The following is a 20,687-nucleotide window of genomic DNA, read 5'->3' as shown; positions in this document are numbered from 1 at the left end:
GGCCCGGGGGAGGCCGACCACCTCCAGTGCGCGGGGGGGGGGGAGGAGAAGGAGGAGGAATGGGACGAGGAAGGGGACGACGACGACAGCGGCGGTAAGGCGCCCCGCACGCCTCGGGTGAACCAGCTGCGCTTATTCACCCGACCGGTGTCCATCTACTCGCCCGTGTTCGAGCGTGGCTTTCCCGTCAAGCTCGGCGAGGGAGAGTCGCAATCAAGTGACGAGGAAGAGGAGCAGCAGGAGGAGGGGGGCAAGCATACGGATGAAGTCCACACGGCCCCGGTACATCGTCCCAACAGGGGCTCCAATTTACAGGTGGGCTTTTTTTTAACATTCGTCAAAAAATCTTAACTACTGGATCAAAAATAACTTTGGGCAAATATTTGACCAACCTGATACTAGGGTCAATTTGACCCAGCTTGCTGTTCTACAAAACGTATACAACCTTGGGTCAAATTGACCCAAGTAGCAGGTTGGTCCATTTTGTGACCATTGTTCTTTTTGACCCTGCTGTTTTAAGGGGGTATGCGTGCACTATTTATTTATTTTTTTTAAGACACCATACATATTTCTTATGTGTCAATTTGACCCGTAAAACAACAGGAGTGTTAAAGAAATATGTGAGTGAAAATACAAAACACAATTCACATGACATTCTAAACCCCAATTTTTATATATATATTTTTAGGACTGTTAAATATTCAGTGGGTCACATCGACCTATTGACATTTTTACAATTCGTACTGTACGTGATGTGAATGTGTGTCTATGTGCTGTGTAGTTCCTGGAGCAGAGGTACGGCTTCTTCCACTGCAAAAAGTGTAACATCCGGTGGGAGAGTGCTTACGTGTGGTGCATCTCAGGAACCAACAAGGTTAAGTCACCCACAGTGGACATTAAAAGTCTACACACTCCTGTTCAAATACAAGGTTTTTCTGACATAAAGTTAAAAAAAAACAACAACTAAGATAAGTCACTCTTAAAACCGCTGGTTTGAAAATACCTGTTTGTAACCCATGTTTTTTTTTTTAACCCATATTAGGTTCGGGTTGAATGTTATTGGTTAATTCTAACGTTAATGGATTTACACTGCGACCCGTCACCACAGGTGTACTACAAGCAGCTCTGCCGGAAGTGTCAGGTGGGCTTCAACCCCTACAGAGTGGAGTCCATCATATGCAAGGTAGGAAGAGCTGCAAGATTGGGCTCGGTCAAGCCGTGTGTCATTCTTTCTCTGCATCTTCAATTGGCAGTCACTCACCTGCACACTCAATCTTATATTTTAGTATGAAAAAGCAAACAATCTTTTTTTTCCCCATTTGGCATTTCCTGATTGTCAATTGAAAACGGAAAGAATGAATAAGACGCGTCTTTCAGGGCTGCTCCGAGACATGCTGCAGCTGCGAGAAGAAACAGAGGCACATCAACATGACCAGGCCTCACCGCCAGGATCTGTGCTGCCGATGCCGGGGCATGAAGCTTTCCTGCGACGCCACCTACAGCTTCAAATACATCGTCTGATGTTGTGACCATAATGTCATTGGCACTTCCTGCCTGCCTCCCCATGTCATTTTTGTAAGTAATAAAATAAGTGCATCTCAAGAGTGAATGAAAAATTCTTCCCCACAATTGAACCTTATGTTACTTATATGAAGCGCTGCCCCCACCAGAATTTTTTTTTTTTTTTGCTGTCCCGAATGAGGATGAGCTTTGTAGAAAATGGTTTGTTTCAACTTTTACTTTGGACACAAAGTTTGACAGAACTGAAAAGGACGTCACACAAAGGCTGCAAAAGTATTTACAAGGTGGACAAAAACAACTACAGATTCAATCTAAAAAGCTTTTTTTCTTTTTTAAAAATGTGCAATTTCTCGTTCGTCGGCATGCACGCACACACACACACACGCACACACACACCAAGAAAACATACCCGCGTGAGCTTGAAGCTCCTTCACTAGCGCAGACAAACGGATCATCTTTCAGATCTATCAATAAATATTTGCAATACTCCCTATAGGATGCATGCAGGTCACATGACTGATGAGGGGTGGGGAGTAATCAGTAGTCGCACACTTTTTGTCAGTGCTGAATGTCAGCACGCGCACACACACATACTCTTTCATATACCCACAAACACTCTCCTGTATATACAGACACACAGATTGCTACGGTTTCAACATCCAGGTAAAACAATGGAAGTGGCATCAAGGGGGGTGTGACAGTGCCAAGGTGCTACGGAGTCGCCGTTAGCGGCGGTGACGCAGAAAGACAGCGGGCGGGTCTTTGATGTCTTTGACGTTTCAGTCGTCTCGGGTCAAGTTATTCCAGCATTTGGCGTCTCTGACAGTAGAGTAACACTTCCTCCTGTAGGTCCGTTTAGTGCAATGGGGACAATCCGGGGCGGGGCGTCGCTGGAAGTCTCCGCCTTCCTCACGCAAATCAGTCGTCGTCGTCGTATTGGCGTCCCGGTTGGCGCTAGTGTCAGGTCTGGATGTTGGGGGTTTGGCGTTCTGGAGCAACCCTCTGGTCGGCCTGCCTCACCTTGCCCACGTAGGGAGACGGGGACGCCGACGGGTTGAGGTCAGGACACGGAAGAAGGGATGGGGACATGGGGAACGAGGTGACCGGGCAGGAGTTAATGTTTGAGCATTTATATGATTTCCTTGAAATCCATCTTAAGGTCTGTGTACTACGCTCTTTGTCCACATAAATACGACAATTCAGTGCACTTCAGAATCACTTTGTCTTACTAGTAATGTTTTTTTCCACTACTAGTGCCACTTTTGGCCTACTAGTACAACCTTGAGCTTTTCCGAATCTTAGGTCTGGACGTCAGGAGGTTCGACGTTCAGTAACCCCCCAGCTTTCAGGAGGGGCAGGGCGGTGTGCCCCACCTTGCCCAGGTAGCGAGACAAGGGCGTGTCGGAGCACCCGAGGGGGCAGCAACAACCCCATGCTGCCGCCTCCCCTGGGCCCTCAGGATGCGGTGAAGTGAGAGGCCTGGAGGCAGGGACGGGAGGGCGGTTGATGACGCGGTGCGAGTAGGGAGGAGGTGACCGAGGGAGGTGCTGGCGCTGAGGTGCGTCAGGTGGGGCGTCGGAGTAAGTCAGCAGATTTGGTTGCAACGCTACAGTCGGCAAGGCGTCTCGTTTGTTGCCGTGGGTACCACGCAGCGGACGTCCTCCAACATGCTGCCCCGGTCCCGAAAAATGAACAAAGGGAGGAAAGTCTAGAATCGGTTGGGGAAGGTGGTGGGAACGGTCGTTCGGAGGCATACGGGAGGCGGATCCTCGGTACGCCGCCCCAGGGTCCTCCCGGGGTGCTGCTGTCAGAGGCTGGTCCCGGAGGCGCTGGAGTCGGGGAGGTAGGTGGTGACCACGCGGTAGCCCTGAGCGCGGCGAATCATGTCGCGGATCTCGCCATTGAGTTCCAGTAGTTTAGAGCAGATCAGGCCCAGGTCCTGACGAGAGCCTACCAGGGCGATGGTGCCCGTCTGGCCCAAAGTCTGGTGCCGGAAGTACACGTTGAGCAGAGTGTGGACCTCTTTCTCAGAGCCGCCGCCAAACACGCCGTGAGGCCACCGACGCCTGGAACGAATCAAACTCGTTTATGTAGCTTTTGTGTTGTGACATTCTACTTAATTTCCTAACTTTTGTGTACCTGCACTCTTGAATGTAGCGGACGGCCTTGGTGAACTCGTGGTTCTTGAGACACTCCAATATGGCCTTGACTGCCGCCTCTGACGACGGGAAGCTGGGCACCACCATGGCAGCCATGTGGGCGGCGTGGGCGTGGACCGAGTGGGCCGAGTGTTCGTGCTCCAGGTCGCTGGTCACCGCCGCCTCCGCCGCCTGCAGGCTGCCGCGAAGATCGCTCAGCTCCCGAGACATGTTCAGCAGCTAAAATAACGACGATGGAAATGGGATTTACGTACAGCAATCACAAGTAGCAAGATCTTGGAAACTGACATGGTAATATGTCTTATTTTCACTTCCTGAGGTGTGCTAAAACTTTTGGTGTTCATGTTTCTAGTAGAAACACTCACCTCGGGCACGGAGCTGATGGCATGAACTTGCCCAATGAGCGAGCAATAGGATTGGAACAGTAGCAGGAGCTGGAAGTGTAGCTTGTAAAGTCTCTGGCATAGCTCCAGTTGCTGTCAATGTGAAGAAGAACATCAGTCGGGACGTGACCCAACAACGATGACAGCGACAGCGGCGGCATCAAGACGTGATTGCGGCGTGCGTGCGGAACTAATGAGCGTTTTTATTCGGCGAGGGCAAAGAGAAGAAGAACTTACGGCCAGAGACTCCATTTGCTAGAGCGTGACGGCGTGTTAGAGGAAGAAAATAGCATCAGTCAGACACATGCCAACTCACAGTCAGCATCTATGACGCCAACTTTGTTGTCATGCTCTTAAAGTAGGCATATTATGCATTTTTTTTTTAATCATAATGCTCACATGGATTTTCTCAACCAATGAATTGGCAGCGGGGCTGTATGAAATTACTATTATTGAGAAAGCCAAAAGGTAAACAGCACTGCGGTGTTAGCAAAGACTAGCATTAGCTTCTGCTAAATAATAATTGTCTAAGTTGTCAACATGGGAGGGCCATGTCATGTGCCACACCACTACATTTGTGTGATAATTTGGTGGCTTGGTAATGAAATGCTGCATGTGATGATCCAATTGGATGTAAAAATATGTTTATAATTCTTGATCCTTTGACGAGCAGACATTATTAAGACACCTGGGAACTCTTTTAAATTGTGACAAAATAAAATGCAGAATATGTCTTGAACAAGGTATTAAACAAAGCCAACCGCAAACAGGAAACAAGGAACAGGAAGTACTCAAGCCACAGTTCCCTACTTTCTCCTCGGAGTCTCCAGGCTGGCAGGTGACCACGCTGTCGCCGGGGCACCTGGGAAATGTGTCTTTACAGCTGCGCAGCCACTGAAGGACACAACAAAACGCAGGGTTGCACATTTACATCACATTTAAACATTCTGTACACCTAATGTACCACGTTTAGACTCAGAAATTCTAATACCAGGCACTTGCAGTTCTGTCAATTTTTAGTTATTTATACTTGAAGTTTCATGAAACATTTAGTTCCAGCACCTTTAGTTCTTGGTACTAGTTTTTCTAAAAACTTCTAATTCTTGGCACTTTTCGTTCCAGGAACTTTTAGTTCTGAGTACTTCAGTTCCCTTTTAATTTGGTACATTAGTTGTAGCTCCCTGAACTAAAAGCTTGGAGTCAGATATGATCTGCATCTGCCATAGAGGTTCCTGGACCTCTCATAATCATGAGGTCTTCTTTTCAACACCAGTTCCCAAGGTCCAAACGCAAAACTACTCCTCAAATTATCTTGCGATTTTTACCGTGACAGCCGCGTCCTCCCTTGTGTTGTAGGTGTCCAGGTACTCCTGCAGCTCCAGCGCGCTGAACTTCATCTTCTCCAGGAGGCCGTAAGACATGATCTAAAAAGCAGGATATGTGAGGCCGGAATCTGCCAGAAAGCGACTCGATCGGTCGCTCGCTTGCTTCGAACTCACGGTGTCGGCATCAATGTATATGGTTGGGCAGTCGGAGCAGGTTGTCAGCATCTGAGAGGACTTGAGGAACTTGGAGCCGATCCCCCTCAGGCCTTCGCCCAGATAGGAGGCCACATCCGTGGTCAGGGTGCAGAATTTGCCCTGGAGGTTCTGAAGAAGGAGAAGTGAGGAGAACTTCAATGGGTGGCAAAGCTCTGCCAAGCAGATGGGGAATAAGGGGTTTTCAAATGGTACCAAATCTGCCTTAGCTTGAGCCTGGAAAAAAACCTTGACAACATTCCTGAGGCCTCACCCTGAAGAGCGACGAGAAGACCTGGAAGGTGTAGACGGCGCACGAGCCGTCCGAGTCGGTCACCAGCTGGTTGACGTGACAGCGCCACGCCTCCTCTGCGTCGTCGCACACGGCGGGCTGGAAGGCGGCCAAGATGGCGGAGAAAAAGGGGGACGGCGGAGGTGGGAAGCCGAGGTCCTCCAGGTCGTCCACGTCGTCACGTAACCTGTCGCCGAGGTGACGAGAAATAAGATTTGAGTTGGTTAGCCTCCTCTAGGTTGGTTTGTTCCTTTGCCACACCACAAATGTGCACCGGGCAAGGTGACCCAGTATATTTTAAATCTTTTTTTTTTTTTTTTTTTTAATGGAAACGTTTAAAAATATGTATATAATAACAAAAGGTTTAAAGGTTTATCCTAAATTTTTGACCCACAATGAAACAGGAGGGATTTAATCACACCGAAAAAAAATAGTAAAAATAAAAACAATTATTATAATAAGATAATAAGGCATTTTATGTCAAATTGTTTTCCTCCACATTTTTTGTAGATTTTTAAACAAGCCTGCAACATTCCAGCCAGTTCTCTGAAAATAACAAAAAAATAAGCTTTACCACAATTTGTTTTCTATTTGAAAAAATGTTATTAGTCAGACTTTTTTTTAAAGAATCTAGTCAATTTGACTGCAACATAAAAGACTGGTTTAAAGAGAAATGTATAAAATTTAGCAAGTTAAAAAAAGAAAAATAAATTGAATAAAAACAAGAAAAGAACATAAATGAAGTTTTTTTGTCAACTTGAATTGATTAAAAAAAATAATTAAAAAATACAACAACATTAAATGAAAATATAAAGGAGAAAAAAAAAGGAAATGTTATCCTGCATGTGTTTTACACACACACACACACACACACACACAATTTTCTTTTTTTTTTAAATAACAACGGATCAATGCAATCAAATGCCGCAAAAGATAAATTCATGAATAAGTAATGTGAGCAAGTTTAATTTAATCTTGCAACATAGCAAGATCCTCACCTGGGTAGACTGTTTGGGTCTAGAAAGTCCAGCGGCGGTTGGCAATAGTCAAGCCGACGGTCCAGATGCTGCGTGTGGGCCTGCGCTTGCCCCGGCAGCTCCAGGGTGAAACTCTCGCCGCAGTCCGAGCCAGCGGCAAGCTCGTTGGTGCTCAAAGACAGCTCGTCGTCCGGAGCCTGAGTGTCCTCGTCGTCGCCGCACGCTCTCACCTGCTTGCCACATGAACACACCATCAATGCATACAAAGAAACTTGAGATACTTTGGTTCTTTGGTTCGGCAGTGGTTCTCAAACCCCATGGGGCTATTGCCCTTTTAACACAAAAGTAATGCCTTGCCCCAATTTTGTAGAAACAAATGACAATTCTAAACCTTTCAAAAGTTTGAGAACACCTGCAGGTCATGCGATTGTGAGTATTCTTACATGGAGGCCGGTGAGGTGGTCATGTAGGAGCGCACCCTGGCCCGGCGTGGTGGCCCCGAAGGACTGCGGGTCGGCAGACGTGTCGTACGATGTGGACAGAGAGTCCGTGTGGTTGGTCTCGTCCGATGGGGATGGATTCGTCTGGAAGGGAAAACCGGCAGTGTCAGATGAGAAACACGGCATATCATACATGAGGATATTATTAGTGAAACAAAGCAAATTATTTGATTCATTCATACAGTAAAAATACATATACATTTTAAAATAATATTTCTTTCTATATTTTTCAAGAACAGGTTAGAAGGCGGTGGTTTGATCAAATAAGATGTTTGAGCAAATAAGATGTTTTATTAAATTTCTTTTAAATCTTTAAAATGGACCTGCAGCATCCTGTGTGGATGCAAATAAATAAAGGATGAACTCACATGATTAAAATAATGAAGCCAGCAGCTGTCGTTTTATTTATTTTAACCGTTTTTTTTTTAACTGTTCTAAAAACAGTTGTCTGACTCACTGGTTCATCTATTTGTAGATTACCTATTGTTATTTACATAAAAACAATTCGCTGTTTGTGCTCGGGAAATCGCCATCTTGAGGCATTGTGGTGCCAAAGAACTATGTTGAGTAGCTTCTTTTGAACAAAAGTAGTGCTTAGCTGCCACCTTGGTGCAAAAGAACTATGTTGAGGTGAATTGAGGACCTTCGTTTCGACAAAAGTAGTGCTTTGCCACCATCCTGCAGGCTTGGAACTATATTGAATTGAGTCTTGAATCGTGAAGTGTGACGTTATGGTAGCGGTTCCCACACACCAGCTGCGAATGCGACAGGCTACGGCTGGTGGAGGACTCCTCTTCCTCGGAGGACTCCTCGGAATCGTGGGGGTCTTCGTGTCCCAGGCTGGGCGTGCTGCCCGAATGCTGGCTCTCCTCCAGCAGGTCGCCCAGCTCGGTGCTGTCCAGGGATCGGCGCCGCACGCCCCAGTTGAAGTTGTCCACTGTCTCGCCCTGGCGGGAACGCACACAAAAATAGCAGCCGGCGGGGAGAGGAGGGGGACGAGAGAAGAAGAAGTGGTGATGGCGGTGAATGTTCCAAGTAGACAACAATTCGTTACGTTAATGTGTGCTGGATGAGAAGCAGTTATTAAGATTTGTGTTCACGATGCCGACACGCTGGTTTGTTCAACCACCAAGCGACAACATTGACAGAGGTGGGAGCAAGTCACAAATGTGCAAGTCATAAGCGAGTCTCACGCCTTGTAACCCTAACGAGTCACATGGGACACAGGGAGGGAAAATGGCCAATTGGGCCCAATGTGGACAGTTTCACTGTGGACTGTTTCACTTTTGTTGTCAGCGCTTTCAAAATTATTAAACATATATTGAGTTACTTTGAGGGGATGGTAAATTTACACTGGTATAACAAGTTGTACACACTACACTTTAGTCATTTCTCCATTGTTGTCCCATGAGGAGATAGAAACAGATGTTTAAAAATATGTGTGTCACTTTTGTGAGATTCTGGACTGTAGTTGAAGTTGAAGTCATGTTGAGGTTTCAGAAGTTTCGGAATAATGTGACGCACGTCCCCCACCTCTGAACAAAAACAACATTGACGAAGGAGCCAGAAAAACCACAACAGCTGTGAGAGGAAAATGTAGCTCATGTAGATGCTGAATGTAAGGGAAACTTACCTGGAGCTCCTGGGCAGCACAGGGGAGAAAGAGAGACACTCAGTTAGACAGAGAGAGAGAGACATGCACACAAACATCTCTGACGTATGCAATAAGAAAAAAAAAGGGTACTAATGTTGTAAGGGAAAAAAACTTCAATTTGTACACCTCAAAAGGGGTGTACAAATAAAAACTTGCTCAATATCTGAAAGCACAAAAGAGGATCAGGACAACACTGAAGTAACGCAATGACAACTACAACCGGATTTTTTTCCTTCTTAAAATTTCATTCTTGGAATATTACACATTTTTATTTTAAAATATCTTTTTTTTTTTCAAAAGTAATTTGACTTTTTTTCAGTTAAAAAATATATACATCTATTCAAACTTTTTTTTTACTTGATCATCATCATTTTACACCTTTTTACTCATAACTTATACTATGGCTTTTTAATATTGAAAAATTACAACTTTGTTATTGAAGCATTAGATTGTAAAAAACTATTTTTGTCAACATTATGAATTATAAAAATGTTGAACAAATATGACTCAACACTTTAGTTTGTAAAGATTTTTCCCCTGAAAATTAAATATTTTATAAAATCAAATTTTTGCTCAGAAAATCCCTTCTTTTTTTACTAACTTTAACTTGTTTTCCATCCATCCATCCATCCATCCATTATCCAAACCGCTTCTCCTCACAAGGGTCGCGTGAGTGCTGGAGCCTATCCCAGATGTCTTCGGACAGTAGGCGGGGGACACCCTGAATTGGTTGCCAGCCAATCGCAGGGCACACAGACAAACATTCACACTCACCAGCATACCTAGGGACAATTTAGAATGTTGAGTTAACCTACCACGCATGTTTTTTGAATGTGGGAGAAAACCGGATTTCCCGGAGAAAACCCACGCAGGCACGGGGAGAACATACAAACTCCACACAGGAAGGCCAAAGCTAGATTCGAACCCATGACCTCTGTGCTGTGAGGCGGACATGCTAACCAGTCGACCACCGTGCCGCCCTTAACTTGTTTTATTCAATAAATTATTTTTCTATTAAAAGCCATGACTTGTCTTAGTGAAAAAATAACATAATATTCTTGTATGATTACTTTTTTGTTCTTGAAAAAAATCTAACATTATTCTCATAGTAGAGTTATGGCCCCAGTTGACCTTCATGAGAAAATGACAGAAGTTGACGAGGAACAAAGCCGGCTGGCCTAACCTCTCCATCCTCCAGCTCCACATCCAGGAAGTCAAAGTCTCTGAAAACCCTGAACTGCTGCTCGCTGGCAGTGTCGTCCAGCGTGTCCTCCCTGGTTCCGCCCTCCTCCGATGACACGCCGCTCTCGCGCACTTCCATCATCATGTCCAGGTCACCACAGGATGAGAAGATAACCTGGTGGCAACAACAACAAAAACAAAAAAAGAGAGATTTCGCCCACCTGTACATATTCTCATCTATCGTTCCAGAGAAAAGTGAGGAATCTTACCGACGGGTTCTTTGTCAATCCAACTTCTTGTCCACACAGAGAAAGAACATTTACCAGCTTCTCTCTGGTCCGCTTCTGAAGGAGAGATGGTAATAAAAACATAACAGTCAAGCAGTTGCAAAGGACACATAATTAAACACAGTTTGATGGAAAAAAGCGACGATTTAGTGACCAATTTAAACAAGTCAATCTTAAGTGAGTTGACCATTTCTAAAAAAACATTTCTTCCAAGTCTGACGTCACAGTGAGGCTGATTTACAAAATCCCGCCCCCACGGCGGAGTTTCTTCAGCATGGCCGAAGATCAGCCATTTCCGAGCCTCAGATAGACTACAACCTGTGAAGCACAGCTTCTGTTTCTTGAAAAATACAACTTCACATTTTTTATGACCATTATTAAGAAAAAGATTTAAAAAAATAAACCTTTCTTGCAAAAACTATGACAATTGTTGGAAAAAAACCTTGAAAAATAAATTCTTCTCAGGCAGACATGATTTTTTGATCAATTGAATTTTAGAATTTTTTGAGTTTTGAATTACACCTAAAAAACACATTTTTACAATTTGAGATATTTTTTTTATAACAGCTTTGTTGAAAAATGACATTTTGTTTTTAAAAAACAAGATTTTTTTTCTGAAAAATGATGACATTGTCCTTGAAACAAACAAGATTTATTTCTAAAAAAACCCCCTACATCTTCCTACCCTTGATAGATTTATGAAATTTTTTGGAGAAAACAAAAGATTTTTTCATGAAAAAAATGCTACTTTATTCTTAAAATAACTATTGTTCTTAAGAAATCTGACTTTTTCTAATAAAATATGACTTTAATCTTGAAAAAAATAATTTTTTGTTGAAATGTTTTGCCCTTGAAAAATACAACTTTATTCTTGAAAAAAACACTACTTTTGTCTTGATAAATACGACTATACTAAATAATATAACTATAATAACTATTCTAAATAATAAAAATATGACTTCTACAGTAATTGAATACAGTACTTCCTTAAAGTCTAATGTTCGCACATTGCACTACCTGAGAATACTGGGGTTGCCTCCAGCTGACGGGAACCAGGATGGTGTTGGAATTGGACCCTGATGAGGTAGAGGAGGTACTACGGGTGACAGCAATGGCTCGGGCCTTGCCCTCTCTGACTCCGGAGCCCTGGAGTGCGTCGAAGCGCCGTCCAATCACCGGCGTCTGCGAGGAGAAGAAGCATGTACTGCTTAGTGGCCTCAAAATAAAATCGAAGCTGTACATCCTGTCTCACCTCGGAGATATCAAAGGTGAAGTCCAGGGTTTTCCCGGGCAGCGCCTTGGCCGAGCCGTCCCACACTCGGCTCACCTCCAGGTTGGAGATGTCGCCATGGGCGTGACCGTACGCTGGGTGCACCAGGCTGGCCGAGCGCGACACCACCAGCTTCAAGATGTTCAGGGCATCCTTCCAGTGGACTGTCTGTGGAGACGCTCAAGTTTTAGATACAACTTCTGCTGGCTCCGTTTTTCTACTTTACCTGTACTTATTTTTATGACGGTCTAAAATAATCTTTTGATTTGTAAACCCCAATACATGGTATAATAACACTCCTGGTAAGTTGCTGGTTAAACTGACCTTTTTAAACATTGAAGAAAATATTTTTTAAAATGTGAAAAAAAAATGTTGGGTTAAAATGTGTTCTGCTGGCCACATTTTTGCTGTTTTCCTCTTTTTATAGTCTTGTCATCTTTAGATAATTTTATTATTTGCAAAAAGCCAAATTGGTTGAAGAGTTTAGAAATCTAGAAAAAAGTAATAAAAAAAAAAATTGTGGTAATACATTTAGTTTATAGTCTTTTCCTTGTATTATTTTTGTCATCAATTAAATTTTAAGCAAAAACAATGAATGAACACTTACTTGTACAAACTTTTCGATGGTCTTGGTGACGTCGGCGTTGAACTGCTTGACATGCACGGCGCTCAGGTCCATGTGGCTGAGCAGGCAGTAGATGATCTGCAGGAGGGACTGTTGCATGCTTGGAAGGCCTTTATCCAGCAGCTGCACGACACACGATTGTTACATTAGCACCCCTTCATTGGTCGGCAGCACGTACAAAACAGGAGCCCGCACCTCCGCCATGTAGGTCACCATGTTGAGTGTGATGTCGGAAAAGGCCTCGTGGAGGTAGCGGCACACCACGCTGACCCAGGAGAATGGGTCCCGCGTATACGAGCGCGTCTTGTACAGTGTCATCACGTGGGCCAGGTGGGACAGTTTGGTATTCTTCTCCACCAAACACACCTGACAAGACAGAATGGAAAGGACCAGAGGGGAGGATGATGTTCATCGAATGAAAATCAGAGTTGAATCTCATAGGATCACAACTTTATTTCTTGAAAAATATGGTTATTTTTTAAAAACATACATTATCATTACAAAAATATGACATTTTTATTGAAAAAGTATGACTTTATTCTGGAACAAAAAACACCTTATCAAGACAAATACAGGTATTTTCAAAATACAACTTTATTCTTAAAAAATATGACTTTCTTGAAAAAAAATTATTTCTTAAATAAAAAAAAGGCATAGAAAATTCTACTACATTCCTGTGATATCACAACTATCTTTTTTTCCCTCAAAAAGTAGGTATCTTTCTAGAAAGAAAATTGTTTTTGAAAAACCTTTTCTTGAAGAAAATCAAACTTATTTCCTTATAAAATAGTTTTTCTCCTTAAAAATATATTTCATTCTTGAAAAGTACAATTCTTTAAAAAAAAATGTTTCAACCCCAACAAATGTAATTCTAAAAAAAGAGGATAAGTTGAACAAGATTTTTTGCTGAAAAATGTTGTTCTTGAAGAAAACGTTCTCTGCTTTGTTATTTGGAAAAAAACACTTTAATTTAAATGTTTTTCACCCCCAAAAATAGTACTTAAAAAAACTACTTTATCCTTACTATTTTGATTTTAAAATAAAATTTTATTCCTGAAACAAATTCACGAAAAAAAAAAACTTACAAAACATTTTTTGGTAGAATTTTTCCTTTAAGTTTTTTTAAGGAAAAAAAGTTAATCTGAATAAGTAAAACCTTTCTAGATAAAGTCTTGATTCCTAAAAAAGCAGTAAGGTAGGCAAATATAACTAAACCTAAACAACAACAACAACAACAAAAAATATTCATTGTGGTTAATGAACTACAAGCAGTTAATATGTTAATTAAAAGCCAAAACATAAAAGAAAACATTTACATTTAAAAAATTAAAACTTGTTCATGAGTAGTTCACCTGTGCGATCCTCTCTGCACTCTCCTTGCAGAACTGCGTGGGGTGCCCAAAGTGCTGCACCAGGTGTGGCAGCAGACACAGTACATTGAGCGGGAAACCTGCAGGGCGAGCGCTGGTTAGTGCCATTGTGCGGAAAGAACGTGAGGTTACACGACTCAGTCGTACCCAAAGACTGCGAGCTGTCCACCACGGGCACACGGGACACGGGCGTGAGCTGGCAGAAGAGTTGCAGGGTGAGGTCGGATGTTGCCTGTGAGGTGAAGCCCTTCAGTAGGAGCTGCTGGATGCCCGAGAAGCCGCTCCACCTCAGCTGAGCCTGGAGCTTCTCCAGACGCTCGCGGTTCTCCGCCCGATCCAAAGGCACCTGGGTCGAGATGGGCGAGAAGTGTTGAAAGCCTGTTTGTGTTCAGGTTTTTATTGAATCAGAAGCCATTTGAAGAGCCTTTTATTGATTTCAGGTTCTTAATGGGCCTTTTAAATAAGGATCAAGCCTCCTTTTACCAAACAAGCCTTTTAGACCCTCTCTGATGTTGAGAGTCAAATGGAACATTTAAACGAAAAAAAAAAAGATGGGATAAAACCTCTGCTGGCATCATTTATTCTTTTTTTTATAATATTTCAAATCCCCAAATATCGTATAGTGTAACCCTCCCGATATGTTGCTGGTCGATTAATTTTCGAACCTTGGACAGGAGCTTGTGCACGAGACGTAGCGACATCTGGTACTCAAATTCGAAGTCCGACTCCATGAGTGAGACGGCCACCCAGAAGACGGTGGCCAGTATGGAGGACGGGTGCGACACGTGGGCGGGGTCCGAAAGGACGCTGGGATCGATGCGAGTGGTTGAAGACGTGCAGGACCCTGGGCTCCTCCCCAGCCGCGCCAGCCCGTGACTGTTGCAAGCCTATCAAAACACACAAGTACACAAAACTTTGTTAAGTTGACCCACTTTTAAGTTTTACAATTTGGCAAAAATTCTTGCCTGAATGCGGTCGAGGGTGGCACTGCGAGGGGGGTCACTGGACTGGTAGCCGCATTCGCCGAACTTCTTGGGTACCGAGTAGGAGCGCTGGTGGCGCTGAGACGACAGACCCGCCAAGCCCGGGCCGGGAAAGTTCAGCTGGCCCGTGCTCTTCCGGTTCATTAGCTTGTCGCTCAACACAAAGTCAGGAGACGACGTCCTGGAAGTATTACAAATAGCATGACAACTGTTAGCACTTTCTATAATCAGGTTGCAATCTTTTGGGAACTTAGCATACTCATGGTTGGCCTGTTAGCGTTTTATCAATACAGTTTTGTTCATACAATGTAAAGAGCAGATGTTAACCTGGTTAGCGCCGCCATGAGGTCACTATTTTTCAGACACTCTGCCAGGTTAACCACCACCGATTCCAACGTGAGCAGAACCTCCATTACGTAGCCCTGACACAAAGACATCTCGTGAAAAAAGAAAAGCGGTCCAAGTCTGTTTTTTGTTTCTTTGGCATAGGGGTGGCCTCACCTGCACCTCGTCGCCGTGCTCGCCCACTACCTCGACGAGGCGAGACACCAGGTCAGACACGGCGTGGTTGTTGATGGGCTGCTTGAGCGCCCGGAACATTTGGAAGGAGCGACCGGCGTAGTGACGAGACGAGCTGCACAGCGCCGTCTGGAGCGCCACGTCGCTCAGCTGCTGCTCCAGGTGGAAGTCTGCACAAAAAAAAAAAATCAAGTCCATAACCTTAGTAAATGCTTCTACTGTTGGGGTCTCAAAGATCTTGCGGGTCACATGGACCCATTGTAAAAGTTAAAAGGGGACATGTTATGGAACATTGAAAATTGTTTGTATACGAATAGCCATAGTGGACTCTGTTTCCTTTAAAAAAAAAAGAAAAATTGTTCTGCTGACTTCATTTTGTTCTTCTCTTCTTTTCATTATATATTTACTAAATGCGTAATTCAAAACATAAACTTGAATGGAATGCTGTATTGCAGTTTTGAAGATAAAAGACGTTCATCCTCACCAGACTTGGACTCCTTGAAGACGGAGATGACGTGGCGCAAGAAATTGGAGAGCTGCTCGGTGCTCTTGGAGTTTGGGTTTTTTGGCGTGATGTCCTCGTGCACCCACAGCGGCCCCAAGGCTCTGAGCAACAACAACACAGTACTCCAGGCACTGCACACCCGCCACCGATAGCACCACACACCACGTTACATCAGGTACACTTCATGCACACCCGTTATGTTATATGGCAGGTCAAACTGACAGCCCCAAAAATGTGTCTAAAAAAAAATAGGAATTTCATTTTTTCTTTATAAAATAGAAATTGTAATTACCATTTTAAAATAATTTAATAAACCCCTTTCATTTAATTCCTATTTAGGATTTTTGATATTGAAAAATGCAGGTCGTATTAATCATTTTCAAAATCTAGAAAACGAAATCTTAAAACTAACTTAAATTGAGTTGACTAAACTTACCTCTTCTTTAAAAAAAAAAAAAAAAAAAGAAAATTATAATTACCATTTGAAATGTATTGGATAACTCTTGTTAAATTGCAGGTGAAACTGAACAATAATATTTTTGAAAAAACAAAAACAAAACAAAAAACAGAATTCCACCCATGCTGCTGGTCTTACAGTATTTCTGTTCTTTAAAAAAATAAAACAAAAAAAACAATAAATACAAAATTTAAAAAATGAAATTATCATTTAGAATATATTTGAATAATAGTAAGGGCAAATAATTATGTTGTGGGTCAAATTGCCCCCCTTCAAATGATTTGAACTTGTACATCTGATTTTATTTCTTCCTTTTAAATTCAATTACTTTTAAAATCATTTTAAAAAATAAATATAAATTGAACTTGTGGGTCAAATTGACCATGTCATGTCATGTCATCTTCCAAACCGCTTATCCTATATAGGGTCGCGGGGAGTTGCTGGAGCCTATCCCAGCCGTCAATGGGCGAAGGCAGACTACACCCCGAACTGGTCGCCAGCCAGTCGCAGGGCACACATAGACACTGTCACTGAGCGGGAATCGATCCCACGCTGCCCGCACACAACTCAGGCGTGTGTACCACTACACTATCAGCGGACTCAAATTGACCATGTAATTATTTATTAATTTCCTAGTTGTATTAACCTAATTCTGCTGTCCTTATTTTCTCATTTTCTAAAAAAAAACAATGAAAAAAAATGGGTCTTAAGAAATATTTTCTGATCATGATATATAGTTGGTGAGAAGTGATACTGACCCATGATCATGGTTGGTGAGAAGTGATACTGGGGATGTGCATATACCTCGTGGAGAGGAACTCGATGAGTTTGTGGGTCTTCTCATCCGCCTCGTGGGGCGTGTCCTCCAGGTCCTCCAGGTCATCTGGTGTGACCAAGGGCAGGTTGCCCACGCTGCCCGCCGTGCTGCCGCCCCCCAGGCTGGCAGAGGACGAGTTGGATATGGAGCCGAGGCCTGAGTCAACCATGGGTGATGCCTGGGACTCCCGCAGGAAGTCGGGCACGTCTGTCCGCGGGAAAAGAGTTTGGGCCATTAGTAGTTAGCGGTTAGGGGTTCAAGCATGAACAGCGAGGGTCTTACTTGAGTGCTGATGGTCGCTGTGGTAGCTGGATTTGATGGTCAGGGTCTTGTTGTCGCTGCTCTCTCTGGTCAACATCAACACGGAGGCGATCACCTGAAATGAGATAGCAATATAAGGATCAGAAAAACAAGGCGGGAGAAGAAGAAACATAAAAGGAGTGGGTGGAAGAGGGGGAGAAGGAGGTGAAGACTTTGGGGAAGTGGAAGAGAGGTACAGAAGGAGAAGGTGGTGGAAGAGGAGAGGGAGGAGGAGGTGGAGGCCTCCGTCCCTCACCTGGAAGTTGTTGTTACACGATAGTGCTATGAGGAGGTGCAGTAGGAGGCGCTTGCTGTGCTCGTACACCTCTGGCCTGTAGTGGTCCAGGCCTGATGACAACACAGAGAAACACTCAACAATCCAAAATGGCCGACTGCTTCTGTTCTGATGAACATGCGTGCCATATATTGTGACACATTTTTCGAAATTGTGGGCTGGGCAGACCCACAAGACATACATAAAACACAATTTTCTTACTATTTCTCCTTTAAAAATATGCGTCCTGGGCTCTTGTTGGCAGAAATAATGACACGGCAGGTGTGTGCGTGTGATATGACAAAACAGTGAGGAGATGACTAGTTCTTCTTGGGTCCTTGTCTGCAGCCAACAATGTGTGCATGTCTCTGCGTGTGTGTTTGTGCGTCGAAGCGTTAAAGCGCATGCTGGCATGCAACCATAAAACGTCAATGTCAAATACCAACGCAACGCATCATTCCATGTTTTATCTTATCAGTGAGGGTGTTACATTGATTATGGAATGTAATGTGTGTGTTTGTGTGTTGGTACCCAAGAAGAGCGCGTGCAGCAGCAGGGGTAGGTGCAAAGCCCAATCTTCCCTCACACTGTGATCCACCACCATTTCAGTCATGAAAATGACGGCAACGTTACACCTAAAAAATAAAACATGCGCATGTGAGTTATTAAATAAACACAAAATCAAAACTATACACTAGGTAAAAATATATATTTTTAACGGCCAATATTCATTCTAATACATGACTCATTGACCAGATTATAATTGTAATAGTAATTTAAAAATGTGGATGAATCATTCTTTTATTAGTAAAATAAACTATTTTATCACTTTTTCCCCCCACATGTACAAATGACTTGGCCCTTCTGTCCCTTTTAAAAATCAAGTTTTCCAAAAAATAAGTATGTTCCAATATGTGAAAAACATTTTCCTAGCATATTTTTAACTCATTCACTGCCAAAGACAAATTTATTTGTCTTTTCACAGTCCATCCATTCAATCCCAGGAATTTATTTCTATTTTTTTCAAACGTTAGGGTATAAGAAGGTCTGAAAATGTCTGGCAGTGAATGAGTTTTGATAACACTCATTTATGGTGTCTCCCCCACTGGTATTTTTTCAAAACTTGACAGATTGCATACAGCAGCTTTCCTCCCTGAGTAACGCTAACGCCCGGCGACGTTCCTTCCGCGCATAGCGGAAACAAACATCTGACCGGGTTTCATTCCAGACGTACCTGTGCAGGGGTCCCCTGGGCGTGATGGTCTCGGGCAGGTAGTCCACCAGCGGCGCCCAGCAGCCGCCGTTGACGGGCATGGGCAGCGGCTGAGGGCGGTTCGTCTCCAAGACGCTCACCAGCCAGGCGGCGTACGGCGGGAGAGGGTCAGCTGGGGGAAAAAACACTGTTAAAATTTGGTGCACCCAATAAAGTGGCTGATGGGTGTATATGGTCTTATACAGGGTCAGGCAAAATGATCCGACACATTTGTAGGTTAAATAAAAGGAAAATAAAGTAAGGAAACAAAAAAGTGTTTTTATTTTTGAAAAGTACTAACAATGCCATTTTTCCATATAATGCCATTGTTTTTCGTTTCTTTTTCAGTTACTGCCATGAATTGGACTGATGAGCATCGCGCTTTCATTGTGGAAACCTTTATCAAAACAAACAAATCTGTAACTGCAACACAACGAACATTCCGTTTGCACTTCAATCTTGGTAGACATGATCCCGTACCAGCTCGAAACATGATCTTGTTGTGTTATAATTATGTTATGTTATGTGTTATGTTATGTTATGTTATGTTACGCAATGTGTGGACAATAATGGATCCCATTTGACTGATTTAATTTTTAAAACATAATGAAGCAGAATGGCATTATATGTACTTTTCAAAAATAAAAACATTTTTTTGTTTCTTTACTTTATTTGCCTTTTATTTAACCAACAAATGTGTCAGATCATTTTGCCTGACCCTGTATAAACAGACTACGTACTTTTCTCATCCTCGTAGGAACCTCCTGAGCTGTTGCTGTAGCGCGACTCCAGCCTGTTGTGCGCCCTGGCCCTGCTGTAACATCTCCCCCCCCCGAAACACACGTTATAATCATGCTCATATGTACATGCTAATTAATTAAAAAACGATAATTAATACTGACCGCTCTTCACTCTCTCTGACCATTTTGCTTTCATCTGTGTCTGCCAGGTTATCCTGTCCCACCACCACCGTGTTGCTGCTGGAGGTGGTACCTACACGCACGCACAAACAAACACAGGTGTCATTTCCAAGCGTCACGCAGGAAAGCGAGGAAAGCGGCGCGGGGTCTGACCCGTCTGCGAGGTGGGTGCCTTGTTGCTGGCGGCAAATCGGTAGAAAGGCGGGTTATCGCAGTGCAGCACCACGGGGTTCACGGGGTCGGTCTGCTGAAGCTCAAACAGGAGCTCCTCCATGGTCTGGATGGTGTTGTTGCGACACAAGTAGATCACCACCTTCTTGATCTGGAAACGCAAACGGTGATCATCAGCAGGCAGCCAGCAACAGCCAGTACTACTTCTCCTCCTACTGCTGCTACTACAAGACTACTACTACTTGTACTACAACGCCTACTTATTTTATGACCGCTATAAGCACTATTACTACTAAGAATGCTTCTTCTTCTTCTTCTACTGTTTATTCTACTATTACTATAACACAAGTTAATTACTACATTTTTTTTATACTACGACTACTACTTCGACTAGTTTTATTACTACTTTCACAACCACTATTACAACAATTGCCTATCAGCAAATTTTGGGTACTACTACTATTACTTCGACAGTACTACTTCATTAACTATGTTTTGAAAATTGGTATGAGCATGATATTGTGTTAAAGGAGCGAGTTTACTGACATAAGCCAAGAGTGTGGTGTCACTGCTGACTCCACACAAGCTGATGAGGAACTGCAGAGTGATCCTCAAGTTGTTGCTCCAGCGTTCGTTGGACACCAAAGCGTTCCAAGCGCTCTCCATCTCCGGCCCAGGCACCTCGTCTCCGTACTGCGGGAACAATCGAGGACAGACGTCCTTTTTAAAAACTGTGACGAACAGACACACAG

The 20,687-nt window shown here is 43.5% G+C and overlaps 2 protein-coding genes across 8 annotated transcripts in view; one reads left to right on the top strand and one right to left on the bottom strand.

Annotated features, from left to right (window-relative positions):
- zar1l (zygote arrest 1-like) overlaps nt 1–1,602 on the top strand; it is a 1,942-nt gene extending 340 nt beyond the window's left edge. The window contains exons 1-4 of one of the 2 annotated variants that reach the window (XM_086057513.1): nt 1–315; nt 782–874; nt 1,109–1,183; nt 1,378–1,602. The exon at nt 1–315 is cut by the window's left edge and continues 313 nt beyond it. In XM_086057513.1, coding sequence (XP_085913639.1) covers nt 1–315; nt 782–874; nt 1,109–1,183; nt 1,378–1,521 — 627 coding nt within the window. In that variant the 3' untranslated portion in view covers nt 1,522–1,602. The remainder of the gene's footprint in view (nt 316–781; nt 875–1,108; nt 1,184–1,377) is intronic. The other variant, XM_086057512.1, reaches the window with a different exon arrangement.
- A 118-nt stretch (nt 1,603–1,720) lies between these two features.
- fryb (furry homolog b (Drosophila)) overlaps nt 1,721–20,687 on the bottom strand; it is a 41,054-nt gene continuing 22,087 nt past the window's right edge. For 2 of the 6 annotated variants that reach the window (XM_086057506.1, XM_086057507.1), the window contains exons 32-65: nt 20,482–20,628; nt 19,918–20,086; nt 19,747–19,837; nt 19,585–19,667; nt 18,827–18,977; nt 18,124–18,227; nt 17,575–17,666; nt 17,301–17,394; nt 17,006–17,225; nt 15,724–15,875; nt 15,222–15,409; nt 15,048–15,142; nt 14,703–14,901; nt 14,403–14,624; nt 13,885–14,083; nt 13,720–13,817; nt 12,563–12,733; nt 12,350–12,490; nt 11,725–11,910; nt 11,490–11,654; nt 10,455–10,529; nt 10,187–10,360; nt 8,983–8,991; nt 8,102–8,296; nt 7,293–7,433; nt 6,871–7,079; nt 5,855–6,059; nt 5,563–5,712; nt 5,389–5,487; nt 4,874–4,957; nt 4,301–4,318; nt 4,046–4,156; nt 3,661–3,899; nt 1,721–3,587 (exon numbers count right to left, since the gene is read on the bottom strand). In XM_086057506.1, coding sequence (XP_085913632.1) covers nt 3,329–3,587; nt 3,661–3,899; nt 4,046–4,156; nt 4,301–4,318; nt 4,874–4,957; nt 5,389–5,487; nt 5,563–5,712; nt 5,855–6,059; nt 6,871–7,079; nt 7,293–7,433; nt 8,102–8,296; nt 8,983–8,991; nt 10,187–10,360; nt 10,455–10,529; nt 11,490–11,654; nt 11,725–11,910; nt 12,350–12,490; nt 12,563–12,733; nt 13,720–13,817; nt 13,885–14,083; nt 14,403–14,624; nt 14,703–14,901; nt 15,048–15,142; nt 15,222–15,409; nt 15,724–15,875; nt 17,006–17,225; nt 17,301–17,394; nt 17,575–17,666; nt 18,124–18,227; nt 18,827–18,977; nt 19,585–19,667; nt 19,747–19,837; nt 19,918–20,086; nt 20,482–20,628 — 4,935 coding nt within the window. In that variant the 3' untranslated portion in view covers nt 1,721–3,328. The remainder of the gene's footprint in view (nt 3,588–3,660; nt 3,900–4,045; nt 4,157–4,300; nt 4,319–4,873; nt 4,958–5,388; nt 5,488–5,562; nt 5,713–5,854; nt 6,060–6,870; nt 7,080–7,292; nt 7,434–8,101; nt 8,297–8,982; nt 8,992–10,186; nt 10,361–10,454; nt 10,530–11,489; nt 11,655–11,724; nt 11,911–12,349; nt 12,491–12,562; nt 12,734–13,719; nt 13,818–13,884; nt 14,084–14,402; nt 14,625–14,702; nt 14,902–15,047; nt 15,143–15,221; nt 15,410–15,723; nt 15,876–17,005; nt 17,226–17,300; nt 17,395–17,574; nt 17,667–18,123; nt 18,228–18,826; nt 18,978–19,584; nt 19,668–19,746; nt 19,838–19,917; nt 20,087–20,481; nt 20,629–20,687) is intronic. The other 4 variants (XM_086057509.1, XM_086057508.1, XM_086057511.1 and 1 more) reach the window with 4 other exon arrangements.

This window comes from Filicampus tigris, chromosome 17 (assembly GCF_054856515.1).
Source record: "Filicampus tigris isolate MCC_2025a chromosome 17, RoL_Ftig_1.0, whole genome shotgun sequence".
NCBI lineage: Eukaryota > Metazoa > Chordata > Actinopteri > Syngnathiformes > Syngnathidae > Filicampus > Filicampus tigris.
This window is presented reverse-complemented; position numbering and strand designations above follow the sequence as displayed.